The sequence below is a fragment of the Mustela lutreola genome, chromosome 3 (genome assembly GCF_030435805.1).
Source record: "Mustela lutreola isolate mMusLut2 chromosome 3, mMusLut2.pri, whole genome shotgun sequence".
Taxonomy (NCBI): domain Eukaryota; kingdom Metazoa; phylum Chordata; class Mammalia; order Carnivora; family Mustelidae; genus Mustela; species Mustela lutreola.
Window position 1 is genome coordinate 196,588,964 of NC_081292.1, and position 14,938 is coordinate 196,603,901.

Here is a 14,938-nt window from a genome sequence, read left to right on the forward strand (position 1 = left end):
GTTTCCAAGTATTGGCCTAATTAGCTTCAGACTCTGAGACATTTCAGTTTAGACAGAGAACTAAGTGGACTATTGTGGGGGGAAAAAAGCATCATTTACAAAATGACATAATAACAGTGCTTAACTCTCACAACTCTTTAAATCCCAAACTAGAAATTCAGCTAAAAACTAACATTTTTTTAAAAGTGGAATTGAGGATTTAGCAGTCATATTAAAAACTTACTGAAATTCTTCAGAGAAAACAAGAATGTACTCATCTTTGTTTTTTTTTTTTTTTTTTTTTTTTAAGATTTTATTTATTTATTTGAGAGAGAAGGAGAGAAAGAGAGCACAAGCACAAGCTGGGGGAGGAGAAAAGAGGAGGAAGAGAGAGAATCTCAAGCGATCTCCACACTGAGTATGCAGCTTAACAAAGGGCTTGCTCCCAAGACCCTAAGATCATGACTTGAGCTGAAACCAAGTTGGACACTTAACCAACTGAGCCACCTAGGAGTCCCTCATCCTTGTTAGATCTAAAACAAATGCAAAACACCAAATGACATCGGCTTGGTGGCTGGAATAGCTTAAAATACAACACGTGGTTATCTTATAGAACTAAATATATATAAACACACATACACACACACACACATATACATATATATATATGTATATGTATATATATATATATACATATATATGGTTTTTTTTTTGCTATATAGCCACAGGACTATACCGTATTCTTACTGTATCAGAAGATTCATAACCTCAAAATAAATTATATTATACTCTCCACAATAGTATACAACAGATGACAAATTAATCTAAAAAAATAACAGCTAGATATACATTAATCTATTCTCTAGAGAACACATGCATCTCTATCTTAGTATCTTAGTAACCTAATAACTAAACAACAAAATCTTACCAGAGCTTTCCTATGTTTATAGATGAAATCTTCAGCTGACTTAGCCCATTTGGGGAGAATGACGTCATTTACTACTTCTTTGGAAACTTGCAGACAGCCCAAGTTAAATTCTAAGACAAGTAAAAGATAAATGCATCAAATAATTTTAGATTTAAATAAATCAAGTAAAACAGATATACAATTCTTGGCAAAACTGAGACTTCTTCTATAATAGGGGAGAATCAAGTTCCCTTCTTGATCTAAATTTACTGAACATGTAAAAATAATTCTTTTCATATTGAAATGTATTTTACCAGTTGATTAAACAGGTAAATGAAAATAAAATACTTCTAAATTAGTTATTATAAAGCAAATCAGATTAACAACTGATTTTTGGTTGAGAAGCAGGGTATACTATAGATATGGCCAAAACCTTAATCTAAACAAAAATGCAATATTCAGTATTCTGACATTAAAAATAATTAATATAGTCCCTGTAATGGTTAATTTACAAAATACAGCTCCTTAGTGCTTTTTGGTGTAACTTATACTTTAAATACACTCAAAGGAAGTGTTGTATTTGTCATAATAAAAAATATGTATTTGTATAGCCCTCTTCTAAGTAATACTGACATAAAGATTTTCTCATATAGTTAAAATATAGTACTTTGACAAAACTATCCCAAAGATGAGGTTTTCTTGTTTATATAGCATGGAAAGAGACAAGTGTTCACATAAAAGATCTTCATAAAAGAATCTACCCTAAAATATCAGTGTGTCCCAAAGCTGGAAAGAGGTTTGAATGTCATAAAATGACAGGATGCACAGGGCCTGTGACTTTGCTAACCCAACTACTGTGTAACAGACATTGTTGCCAACCTGCTAGCCATCCCTCCTTATTTGGTAACAGAACCTTGATTTTATTCAAGTATCCATCCTTGTGCTTTATTTTATGCCTGTAGCAGGCTGACTGGTATAAGCACAATAAGGAGAGGTTACAAGAAAGGATTTCTCACTTTTAAGAAATGACAAAAAGAAGTAACAATTCACTTCTAAGACACTATTGTATCTGCCTATGAAGACTAGAAATGCTTCAGTCATTTGTAACCATGAGAGGGACTAGCCAAGGACAAAGCCAAACACTTGGAACAGCAGAATGAAAGTACAGGAAGAACTTGGCTTTGATGATGTTGTTAAGCTACCTGGATACTACCATACCTTAGGGTTTACACTGCGGAAAATACTAAAATTTTCTTGCACAATTTTGAGTTAGTTTTACTAATATTTGTTTTACTAATTAATATTAAAATTTATTGACATTCTAAGAAATGCTCTTTGCTTTCTCCCACCTAACTCATTTCGAACAAAGAAGCAATATACAATTAGAAAAGGAAGCCAGCAAGACAGTAGTTCAAGACAGCAACTTGCTCTAGTGAACATCAGAAATTGTCAAGCTAAGAGTATCTTAACTTCTGTGTCCAAATTTAATCTGCTCATCCTCCTAGCCCGGATACCCTGTTTTGGCAGGTCCAGTCCTCTGGCTCAGACTCTAGAATCAGAGTCCGTCGATAGATTGATTTGATTTTCTGCAAGGGACCAACTTTAAATACCTTACACTGAGAAATCAGATGCCCCGCCTCCAACAGCATGTCCCAGAGTGCATGATCAGAGGACACAAAGCCCTGGATATGTTCTCTCTAGTGTGGCAAACAACTCTACTACAGAAGCAAAGGGTCAAACATTAACACTTCATACTAGGGGAAGAAAAGGAAGTTGGTAATGGTCCTTTGAAACTGTAATTTTCCTTAAGAGCCCCAGTAGTAACAATCTTCTCCTTTTCTTACTGTGCTTAAAAGGAAATCTAAAATTCCTTCATAGAGGAAGTATTTGGATATTTTTAAAGACTGTCTTTGGCTCCATAATGCTCTACTTCAAAACATAATATGATTTTTCAAATATTGTAGTAACTTATAACTTGTCATTAATTTCAATTTGCCTCCTCTCTTCTGCTCTAAACCAGGAGTCAGCCAACTTTTTCCATTAAGTGTCAAAGAATAAATATTTTTTGTTGTGTGAGCCCAATGGTCTCTGTTGTAACTACTCAAATAAGCTGTTATTCTATGAAAGCAGCCACAATCTACATGTAGATGAACTGGCTTGGCTGTGTTCCAACAAAACTTTATTTATAAACAAATAAGTCTACCCTGTGGATCTGACCCATGACCTACAGTCTGCAAACCCCTGGTTTAAATCCTCATCTTATCTAACTCACATACTTTTATTTTCTTTCCCATCCCTAACTCAAACACTTTTAGCCGAAGTGGCTAGCTATATGGCTGAAATAGCATATGGCCATTTTTGCATTTTTGCATTGGGTTCTAGAAAACCCAATACTCTGATAAATTCTCTCACCAATTCAAATATGACTTCTTTATCCTGGTTCACCACAGCACTTCCCTGGAAAAGTAAGACTACATCCAGGCATCAGTCAAACCCTATCTATGAATAACAGACAGAATGAACCTTAAGTAATCTACAGAATATCACAAAAATTTCCTGAAAGGTATTTTTCAGGATCCTTCACTGGGACCCGTTGAGTCAAAATTTTTAATCTCTCATTTCTTACGATTTTGATTTTCCAAAAACTCTGGGAAATAGAAGAATTCAGGAATAAGCTCCTTCACATCATATGCATTGTCCATGAGAGCCTGCCAGGTTGCAGGGATGGAATGGAACTGTCGATCTGCACAGTCAAACCTGCATGTGGATGGAGATTGACAGAGAACAATGAGTAAACTTCTGTGAGAGCAACAATAGCCATGAAACAAGCCTTACACTCCCTTCAGGCTCCTAATGATTAGAGCTTCTCTTTCATTCACCTTTCTCTTAATGTCTAAAAGCACAATTTGGGAGGCACTTAGGTGGCTCAGTCAGTTTAAGTGTCTGCCTTTGGCTCAGGTCATGATCCCAGGGGGATCGGGCCCCCCATCAGGTTCCCTATTCAGCGGGGAGCCTACTGCTCCCTCTCCTACTCCCCGTTTGTGCTACCCCTCTCTCTGTCAAATAAATAAAATCTCTTAAATTAAATTAAATTAAAATACAATTTGTTTTTCGTACTTAAGATAATATGATACGTTCATATGATAATCTTTCATATTTTGTTGCCAGGAACTAAATACAACTTTTTTTTTGAAGTTTTTATTTATTTATTTGAGAGAGAGAGAGTGTGAGAGTGGAGTGAGTGGCAATAGGGGACAGTGAGGGCAGAGGGAGAGGAAGAAGCAGGTTCCCAGCTGAGCAGGGAACCCCATGCGGGGGGCTCAATCCCAGGACCTGGGAACATGACCCAAGCGGAAGGCAGACACTCAAATGATGGAGCCAACCAGGCACCCCTCACTTTAATGTTAATCACTAGTATCATTTTAGTTAGAAGAGCTGAAAACCAAATCACACTGGAGAAAATTTTTAAGTAATTAAATGTAAACCTAAGAGACTTTTAAAGAAAGGCCTAATTTTTGCTGAGTAAAATTCATTACTGAGAGTGAATAAATATTATTTGGATATTTTAGATTCACAGAATTTAAATATCATGATTAATATACATGGTTAACAGATCCATAGGAGAGCTGCTGATTTAATCCTCTATACAAACTCTTCTAAAAACCAGAGGGTGAGTTAGGGAAAGGGTTCTTTTTATAATATATATTAAATATTAATATATAAACATATGATATATTAAATATATATACTTATATATAAAAATTTTATATTTAAAAATATTTTTATATTTTATTTGCATATACTATTATCTGATTTTATTTTTAAGTTCCATCACAGGCCTATGGTAGTTGAAAGAAGCTCAAGTAGTCATGCTGTGATTTTATTATACTGTTTTATTATACTGTTTATTATACTGTTTTTTTCTATTCACAAAAAGCATAAACGCCCGTTTAATCTCCTTTCATATTGTTTTCCTGGATTTATTTAGTAATACCTACCAATCTTGGTTTGAGGTGGAGCTGAAATTAGCAGAATTCTGAATTTAATTACGGTCAATGATTGGGTCATCAATAAAGTCTAATTGTATCCAAATTCAAGGAGATATAGTTTTAATGGCAGAATTTTTTGTTTGGGAGAACTGCTTTACTGAGATATAATTCACATACAATTCACAATTCAATGGTTTTCAATATATTCATGAGTTGTGCAACAATCACCACAATTAATTTTGAACATTTCCATCACTCCTAAAGAAACCTTGTATCTATTAGCAGTTACTCTCTATCCACCCTACCTCAACTCTGGCAACTGCAAATCTACTTTCTGTCTCTATGGGACACTGCATGTAAATCATACAGCATGTGGCTTTTTTTTTTTTTTTTAAGATTTTTATTTTATTTATTTGTCATAGAGAGAGAAGCGAGAGCAAGCACAGGCAGACAGAATGGCAGGCAGAGGCAGAGGGAGAAGCAGGCTCCCCGCCAAGCAAGGAGCCCAATGTGGGACTCGATCCCAGGACGCTGGGATCATGACCTGAGCCGAAGGCAGCCGCTTAACCAACTGAGCCACCCAGGCATCCCAGCATGTGGCTTTTTATGTCTGGCTTACTACATTTAGCATACTGTTTTCGAGGATCATTCATGTTACAACATGTATCTTTCATTCCTTTTATCTACTCATGGCCAAGTAATATTCCATTGTATGTATATACCACATTTTATTTATTCCTTTATCACGACAGACAAACAACCTTCGGGCTGTTTTTACTTTTTGGCTATTACAAATAATGCTGCTATGTACACCTGTATATAAGTTTTTGTGTGAACATATGTTTTCAATTATTTTGGGTGTATAGCTAAGAATGGAATTACTAGGTCAGGATAATTTTATGTTTAACCCTTTGAAGAACTTTGAAGAACTGCCAAACTATTTTCCACAGACAGAGGCTACAGCATTTTTCATTTCCTCAGGCAGTACATAAGGGTTCTAGCTTCTTACCATGCTCATCAACACTAGTATTACCTGTCTTTTTTATTATAGCCATCCTTGGAGGTGTGAAGAGGTTATCTCAATTTGGTTTTGATTTGAATTTTTCTGATGACTAAGGATATTCAGCATCTTTTCATATGTTTCTTGGACATTTGTATTCTTCTTTGGAGAAATGTCCATTCAGATCCTTTGTTCAGTTTTTAATTGGGTTATCTATCATTGCACTGTAAAGGTTATTGTATTGTAGACTTCAAGTCCCTCAGCAGACTTACAACCTACAAATATTTTCCTCCCCTGAATGGGTTGTCCTCTTCCATTCTTGATGGAGTCTTTTGAAGCAGAGAGTCTATTTCTGAAGCCTTGTAGTAAAATCACTAATTGTTAAAATCATTAAAAGCTGAAAAGACCCAACTATACCTTAATGGGGAGAAAACTACCTGCTATCATGTGTATGTAACATTTGGAGATGGTTAATGTGATCACAGGGACAGAATCTCTTCTTGAAAGCCAAGGCTTATTGCACTAAAGATAGGAGTAAGGTTAATTTTGAGAGATAGAAACTATATGCACGGAGAACAGAATAGGCAATGTTTACAGAGCTCGACTGCGTGCACAGGAAAGGTGAAATAGTAATGTTAAAGAATAAGGCAATACAGAGATAAAATGTAAGTAAGTAGGAAGCTATAGAGAGGATACATTGGAAAACTGAGGATTCATAAAGAAGTTTGTTTCTTTAAGATTATCAGGAAAGTGTGAACATAATATATTATAATATATTATAATTCTGAGAGGTAATATGATAATACAATGGAATCATAGACCTGTGTGCGTTATATAAGAGCCCCTCATTCCTCCTCATTTTTATTCTTTAATATTTTAAAGAGGACCACATAGGCATTGGTTAGGTTTAAATCTCTGGCAGATGTCATGGATCTAGGTCTAAATCAGTTCAAACTCTCAGTCTCTGGCAGGTACCTAAAACCAGTAAGAATCACAAAACTACAGAGCTAGATAACCGTAAAAAGGAATTCTCCTTAAAGGTCATTTGTGTAAGTCAGTTGGAGTGACTTATTCTCAAACTAGTTTGGCTGTTTTTATTTAGAGGCTATTAAATGAAATAAAATCTAATAGAGGAGACTGAAACTGATAAGGCCTGGTTATATAGTACATGACACAAAGGAGTTTTCAATGCTAACATGTAGTCTTAAGAAAATAGCTTATTTACCCAAAACATACCTTCCACTCTGAAGCTGGATGTGGAGGGTGGTGAATGGTTCTGTACGAATAAGATAGTGCATAACCCCAGCAGAATTTGAATAGTGAGTACCATAATGAAATTTATCAATAGTTCCCATGGGATCCTCAAAATTTTCATATCTAAAAAGAGAAACTAAACTTTTATAACCATAATAGTAATATTAAATTAGGACATAAGGTTGTAGTGCATTGCTAAAAACATAGTTTTTAAGAAGTCCTTATTAATATTCATTATTTACATATTCATATCATCATACCAATTAATAAATGAAAAAATTATTCATTAATACTTTATCACCAGAAACAGTAATACTGTGTTTCAGATTATGCAATAATACATATTCACTGTAGATAAATTAGAAAATACAGAGTACCAAAAAAGGAGAAACTTAAAATCAAGCACAAAGATAATTAACATTAACATTTTGATGAAAAATCTGTTACCCTTAATGTATAAGTTAGTACACAAATGTATTTCAATGTAAAAGTGCTATACATAATATATTGTTCACCACCTATTTTTTCATTTAGCAGTTTTCTATTTGTCTTTCCAAATGATTGAATAGTCTACTTTTTAACAGCACCTGGTATTTATAACAGTAACATATACGAATGTATGACAATTTAACCATTTCTTTAGTTTTGGATATAAAGGGTTAATTGATTTTTCTGCTACCATAAGCAATGTGATAATGAGACATCCTTTTGTGGACAAGATAATGGAAGAAAATATGGAGGATCAGTCAAGAATTGTGGAAATGAATGTCTATTAATTAAAGGAAAAAGAAGGTTGTCTAGGAAGGAAGATGATGGATAGGAAGACCTAAAGTAGATAAAAAGGAAAGGATATATATATAGTTAATTCTATAAGCACTACCAATATGTAATTGTTTTGAATGGTGGTTTGAATATTGACATCTGAATTAGTGGGTACAAAATCTGAATAAGAAGAGTTTTTGGGGGCGCCTGGGTGGCTCAGTGGGTTAAGCTGCTGCCTTTGGCTCAGGTCATGATCCTCGGATCAAGCCCCGCATCGGGCTCTCTGCTCAGTGGGGAGCCTGCCTCTCTCTCTGCCTGCCTCTGCCTACTTGTGATCTCTGTCAAATAAGTAAATAAATAAAATTTTTTTTTAAAGATTTTATTTATTTATTTGACAGAGAGAGATGACAAACAGGTAGAGAGGCAGGCAGAGAGAGAGGAGAAAGCAGGCTCCCTGCTGAGCAGAGAGTCCGATGTGGGGCTCGATCCCAGGACCCTGAGATCATGACCTGAGCCAAAGGCAGCAGCTTAACCCACTGAGCCACCCAGGCGCCCCAGTAAATAAATAAATTAAAAAAAATTTTTTTTCAGCTTTAACTTGATCTGTAAAAGAAAAAAAAAAAGAAAGAAAAGAAAAAAATTTCTACATTGTCAAAAAAAAAAAAAAAGAGTTTTTTGGAGGAAATAAACACTAAACTTTTCAAACCAAAACAGTAATTAATTCATCAAGTTGAGGCCAACTTCCTTTTACACAGAAATCATTAATATTCAGGAGAATAAAAAGCTTTCAAGTCAAAGTCATCGCCATGTATGCAAAAACATACACTATTAAAATTGGAACAGTATTTTTAAAAGCTTGTTTTTTTGTTATTGTCAAAAAAATTTGACTAATGATAGTGAGGTTACATTTATGCAGAATTCCACTAGTAAATCAAATCAAGTATCAAACACTACAAAGAGTCCTAAAATAGATTTGCAGATAAAATGGAAAAAAAAAAGTACTTTCAAATAAATCTACATTATTTGTTTGCAAAATAGTTTTGCACTTAATGTAAGTCATTACTAACAATTCATCCACAATTTCACATGGAGAAAAAGGGAAATTAAAATTAGATTATTCTTTTACCTGTCAGCAGCTTGCTTTGAGGAAAAACATTGTAAGACATTCACAGGATAGATCATAAATATACAGAATTATAAAAATTCCTTTCCTTATTAAAAGATAGCAATTTTCTACACATTTTGGTATACTTTATTCACATTATTTGTGAATCATAGGTTAGTATTAATTTTATATCTACCAAAGTACTGTATTAAATTAAAGGTATTTTTTCATGTTGAGTAGGAGGTTAATAACGCTAAAATGTCTGGGAAGAAAAATTACCCTTCAGCACACATAAAAGGTGAAAAGAACTCTAAACAAAATCAATTTAAATTGTCACAGAAGTGAAATTAACTGAATATAGGTAAGATACTTGAGGGATAATCATATATTTTCAAGAAGATACAGTGAAGGGATTATCAGACTGATTACCAAAAATAGTTGTGCGTTTAAGAAAAGTAACACTTGGTTGGCCATATTAGAAATCAATGCAAATTGAAAATACCATCAAAAGTGATGGGTATCTTTCAAAAAGGATAAAATGCACTTACTTTTCTCGCATGGCTTTGGCATTTTTGTCATTAACTACCCCAATTGGTTTGGAAAGATCTCGAAATACAGATGGGTTATTAAGGTCCAATTCTTCTGAAGTATAATCTTGTAAAATCCAGGGAAACTAAAAAAGAGCCACAATTTACAATTTAGACATTCCTTTCCAGAGACGTTGTAATATCAAATGCTTATCTAAAGACAAAAAGGGTTAGTCTTTAAAAATATTTTTCCCTGTTTCAAATGTTTATTCATCTTCAGTTCCATAACTAGAAGCAGTATTTCCTATAATTCCACTGGAATATTTTCAATGAAGTAAAAAAAAAAAAAAAAAGCTTTTATTATTTAAATACTCTACATGTTTATATACGTTTTGAAGATAGCAGGTAGAAAATATACAAAAGGCAGAAACCGTTTTTGTTTCTTTTTTAAAGATGACAAATAATCATCATACACATACATTTTTCGTGTATTATAAAACTGAAAGGTAACCCCATATTTATGAGATTTCTATAAAACTTACCACAGGATACTGTGCAAGGTCATTATAGGTTCGTCCTGCCATTGTATTTATTTGAATGAGGTAGTCAAAATTTGATATCTCTCTGTTCACCCATTTCTAGATAGTACAAAAAGCAAAATCAGAACTCACTTAAATTTTTAGAAGTTAGTAACTATTAGCGATAGTACTAACATAATCTTTTGTTCCCATTATCTTCATCATCTTACTAATAAAAGGAATGGGACTTCAAAAAAGGCTTAAATCAATCAACTTTTCCTAAATTTCTTTCCTTTAAAAACTAGTCTTTAGAAAAGGAAGAGAAAATCAAACATAAATTTTTATTATAGTCAAAAAATGCAAAAGAGTTCTTTTTTCCAATTAAGTTATTTAAATATCTCAAAAATGTCAATTTTAGGACTGTCCAACATGGAAAATTTTGTTATAAACTGATATTTTCAGAAGTCCACATATTAAAGAAGAGCATCCTAATGTACTAAAATGATCTGTAAATTTTAAATAAATATTATCCAACTATTCTCAGAGAACTGCCTTGAGATTTTGCTACAGTAGATAATTTCCTAAAGAAAAACATAATCACCATTTTCTTTTAATCACTAGCCTATTAATTACTCTACACAGTATGGGTATGCTCGAGAATTTTGCTGACAGATTACATTCACTTTTAAATTTACTGTTTGCCTTAAGCAAATAATACATTTAAGGGAATGGTGAGAAATGAATCAGATTTAATAGAAAGCCCAATTATAATTACACTTGAGTACTAAAGCATATGAAAGAGGGAGACCTAATTTAGAGACCTAAATCAGCCGACTATTGACAGTTCTGGAAAACAAAAAAAACAGCGGCCTTTCCTCGGCTGTTGGTAGTAGAAATTCAAGATATACTGGGATATAGGTGAGAACAAAATATACAAGAACATTAATCAGATTTGGCTAATAGATAAACTGATTTTTTTTTTCCTTTTTCCCCATGGCGTCTTTTGTATTTTCCCACATTTTACCTCATGCATAGATAAATTTTATTATTAGAAAAACCCAACAAGCGGTGCCTGGGTGGCATGGTGGTTAAGCATCTGCCTTTGACTCAGGTCATGACCCCAGGGTCCTGGGATTGAGGCCTGTAGCAGGCTCCCTGATCAGCGGGAAGCCGGCTTCTCTCTCTCCCACACCCCCTGCTGTATTGCCTCTCAAGCTCTCAAGCTTGTATTGTCTCTCTGTGTCAAATAAATAAACAAAATATTAAAGAAGAGAAAAAGAAAAACCCAGCAAGGCCACCTGTTATATTTTAAAAAGTAAAATTATTAAAATAGAAGAATTTGTAAGATATACCCCATGAACCAAATCGTATGGGAGCTGAAAGACAGGACACAGTGTTAGTGAAACAGAAAGATTCAAAGATAATTCAAAAGATCAATTTGAATGGAAGAATGGTTGTAATAACCAAAATAAAATAATCAGAAGAGGAAGTTTTAGGCAAAAGTCTGAAATATAATATGAACATTACAACAGTGTTGAAATTTCCTACCTGTGTCAACCCAGATGCTTTGAATAATTCCTGTGGTGATCTGGTACCAGAACTAATTGGAGAATGAAGTGACAACAGTCTACTATATACTTTGTTTCTAACCTACAAAAAATAGTATTTACAGTTTAAAAATTGATCAAGACAAATTGGGATTACGACTTTTGTAACTGCTTTATTGAAATACATTTCACATACCACAAAATTTACCCTTTTGGAGTAGATAATTCAGTGGGCTTTTAAAAAAATATATATTCAAAGAGCTGTACAACCATAAACACTATCTAACTCTGGAACATTTTCGTCATCCTTGAAAGAAACTTCATACTGACTAGTCATCAACCCCCCAATTCTTCCTCTCATTCCCTTATAACCACTAATCTACTTCCTGCCTCTACAAATCTGCCTCTTCTGGACATTTTTCTTTAATAGAGGATTATGGCTTTAACTACTCTACTAGGTTTGATGAAGTCAAGTTATATATTTTTTTGAAGAAGTTATAGGATATAATGGAATGATCAGCAGATACTGAATCAGAAAATAAGCTGGAGTCCAATTCCAACTCAGTCCTGTCATTTACTAATCATACTCGCAAATCAATTACTTTACTGAGTCTCATTTATACATTAAACACAATTAATCTCTACCCTTACAGTTTTCTGAATTCCTCAAGGCTATACAAATAAAGTCATAAATTCGTCTTTGAACTTCAGTTTCCTCACCTATTAAAAAAGGAGTAACAGAACTTGCCACAGTGAATCTGAAGGTTGCTATAAAGGTTAGAACCATATATAAATGTGCTTTAAAAACTATAAATAAAGTTATACAAATAAATGTACAGTATTCAACAGGAGCATGGTTGGTTTAATTATATGACATAGCTTCCTAAAAAACACAAGCTTTGTATATTCCTACTGGGAAATTTTATTTTTAATAGTAAAAAAAGTATCCTTTTGTAAATACACAGAAATGCCCTTTAAACCTCTGAACAAAATCATATGTAAGTAAACCTGGATCCCACAAATGAACAGAAACTTAGTTACTGACTGTGCTAATCCAGATCATCTCCGAAGCAGATAAAGAAAATGGAACTGAATATTCAAGGATTTTATTAGGAGAGATGCCTGTGACAGAAAATGAAGAGAGAGCTAGGCAAGACAGGAGACCTATCAGAAACTGATGCAAGTGTCACCCAAAGCGAGTAACAGAGGGAAGGAAGGTTGGGGGCAAGCATCCCAAGTAACGTGGTGAAGATAAATAGCTAGTATCTTGATCCAGATAATCAGGCTTCAAGGATAATCTCTTAACTACTTACACTATTCCAGAATTTACTCTATTCCCAGAAGAAATACCTGTCTCATTATTATTTAACTGAACTGAACCCAATTTCATCAATCCTATCATATCATATATATTGCATATTATTTTACAACTGGATATTACGTGAGGTACCTATTGGCTGACACCCAGTATTTTACTGATTTATTTACTCATAGATTAAAAACGGAAAACAAGCACCCTAAAAAATACTCAAACATAAATCCCCCCAAAATTAATTTACTACTTAGCTCCCAAGGCACATGTTTTTTCCTCTAGTATTTTGACTTCACAGATGAGTAGAGTCCAAAGTTTCATTATAGCTCACCAACCAGAAAATTACTTCAAGCTAATACTCTGGGACTTCCAGAAAGGAAGCATCTTACATACCTCTTTTTTGAAATTGAGAAAGTAGTTGGATTGGTCAACATGAAAAATCTCAAGAGCTGACCTCCTTAAATTATAACGCCGCAGGTGAATCTCTCGAATTTGAGAATGAGGCCACTTGAAATCAAAGCCTACTCCTAAAAACAGAAGAAATCTTGTGACCAAGGTACCATATGAAGTTCCTCATGTTATGCAGAAAATATCTCCTAGTTCCTGATAAAAGTAGCACTTAAGGAAAAGGAATTAAATTTGTTTCACAGAAATCATTTGTTAAATTTAGTGGATATTTAAATGGCTTCTTACATTTACTTTTTTGAGAGAGAGCGAGCGAGCGTGCAACATGCATGCAGGGGGTGGGGGCTTGCAAAAGAAGGGGGAGAGAGAGAGAATCTTAAGCAGTCTCCACACCCAGCACGAAAGTGGCTCGGGCTCAATCTCAAAACCCTGAGATCATGACCTAAGTGAAATCAACAGTAGGATGTTTAAGTGTCTGAGCCACCCAGGAGCCTGTAAATGGTTTAAAACTTTAAAAAAATTCTATAGCTGTTCCCCTTCCTTCTCATGAGAACAGAGAATAATCCTGATTATTATATCTCAAAAACATTTTTTCCTTTTCTCTTTATATTGGCATTTTAGATTTAAATATCCTTTTTCTTTTCAAAGGACTAGGTGAGAAACTGATGGAAATAAATGTACAAATAAAATTAAGATTGCATTTTACAAAAACTTTACAGCAATCTCCTTTCATCAAAACCATTAAAAATATTAATAAAACAGCATTCCTTTTAATACACTGTTGAATAATAAATTGAATCCCATATTGATTTTGTATTTCTCCTTTTAGATGATAGACCACAATTCCAGTCCTATCTTATTATTTTCTTCTCATTAATACTTGATAAACTGGATACTTAACTATTGAACAACAGAAACTATTCCCCCAGAACTCCTCACCATCTTCTTTATCAATGCTGCAATCATAGAAGTAAACGTGTTGAGTAGTGATTTCTAATCTGCCAGGAATGACATCAATTATTGTAATGAGTTCACAGTCTTCTGACAACACCAATTTTTCTTTTTGATCCTGTTCTTCTTTCTCATCACTGTAAAAACAAGTATAAACCAAACAAAAACCACTGAACAATGTATTCTGTGTAAATGGAAAAGAGTATTAAGAAAGCATAATTGCATTACTTAAAAAAATATTTTACTGCATATTAAATTACTGAAATGCTGTCCAAATGTTATTGCCCAATAACCCAGTTTCCAAAAAAAAGTTTTACATTTTAATTGTATGTGACCCATTAAAACAAAACATAGTGAATCTTTAAGACTACTGGCAGAGAACAATTCAAACATGCAGCAATTTGGGATTTTAGTTATATTTGGGAGGCATGAATTGAGAACTTATGAATCTGTGAATAAAGGACTGCATCATTAGTGATGTTTTACAAATAATTATCAGAAGCATTAATTGTAACTGATTCTCACACTGTAAAATGAAACTTCTTTTTTTTTTTTTTTAAAGATTTTATTTATTTATTTGACAGAGAGAGATCACAAGTATGCAGAGAGGAAAGCAGAGAGAGAGAGGAGGAAGCAGGCTCCCTGCTGAGCAGAGAGCCCGATGTGGGACTCGATCCCAGGA

General features: G+C 33.8%; 1 protein-coding gene across 8 annotated transcripts in view; it reads right to left on the reverse strand.

Moving 5' to 3' along the window:
• NBEAL1 (neurobeachin like 1) overlaps positions 1-14,938 on the reverse strand; it is a 219,410-nt gene that overhangs the window by 47,600 nt on the left and 156,872 nt on the right. For all 8 annotated transcript variants that reach the window (XM_059168361.1, XM_059168360.1, XM_059168359.1 and 5 more), the window contains 8 exons: positions 14,245-14,393; positions 13,294-13,427; positions 11,590-11,691; positions 10,066-10,161; positions 9,545-9,669; positions 7,112-7,252; positions 3,513-3,643; positions 908-1,017 (listed from right to left, as the gene is read on the reverse strand). In XM_059168361.1, coding sequence (XP_059024344.1) covers positions 908-1,017; positions 3,513-3,643; positions 7,112-7,252; positions 9,545-9,669; positions 10,066-10,161; positions 11,590-11,691; positions 13,294-13,427; positions 14,245-14,393 — 988 coding nt within the window. The remainder of the gene's footprint in view (positions 1-907; positions 1,018-3,512; positions 3,644-7,111; positions 7,253-9,544; positions 9,670-10,065; positions 10,162-11,589; positions 11,692-13,293; positions 13,428-14,244; positions 14,394-14,938) is intronic.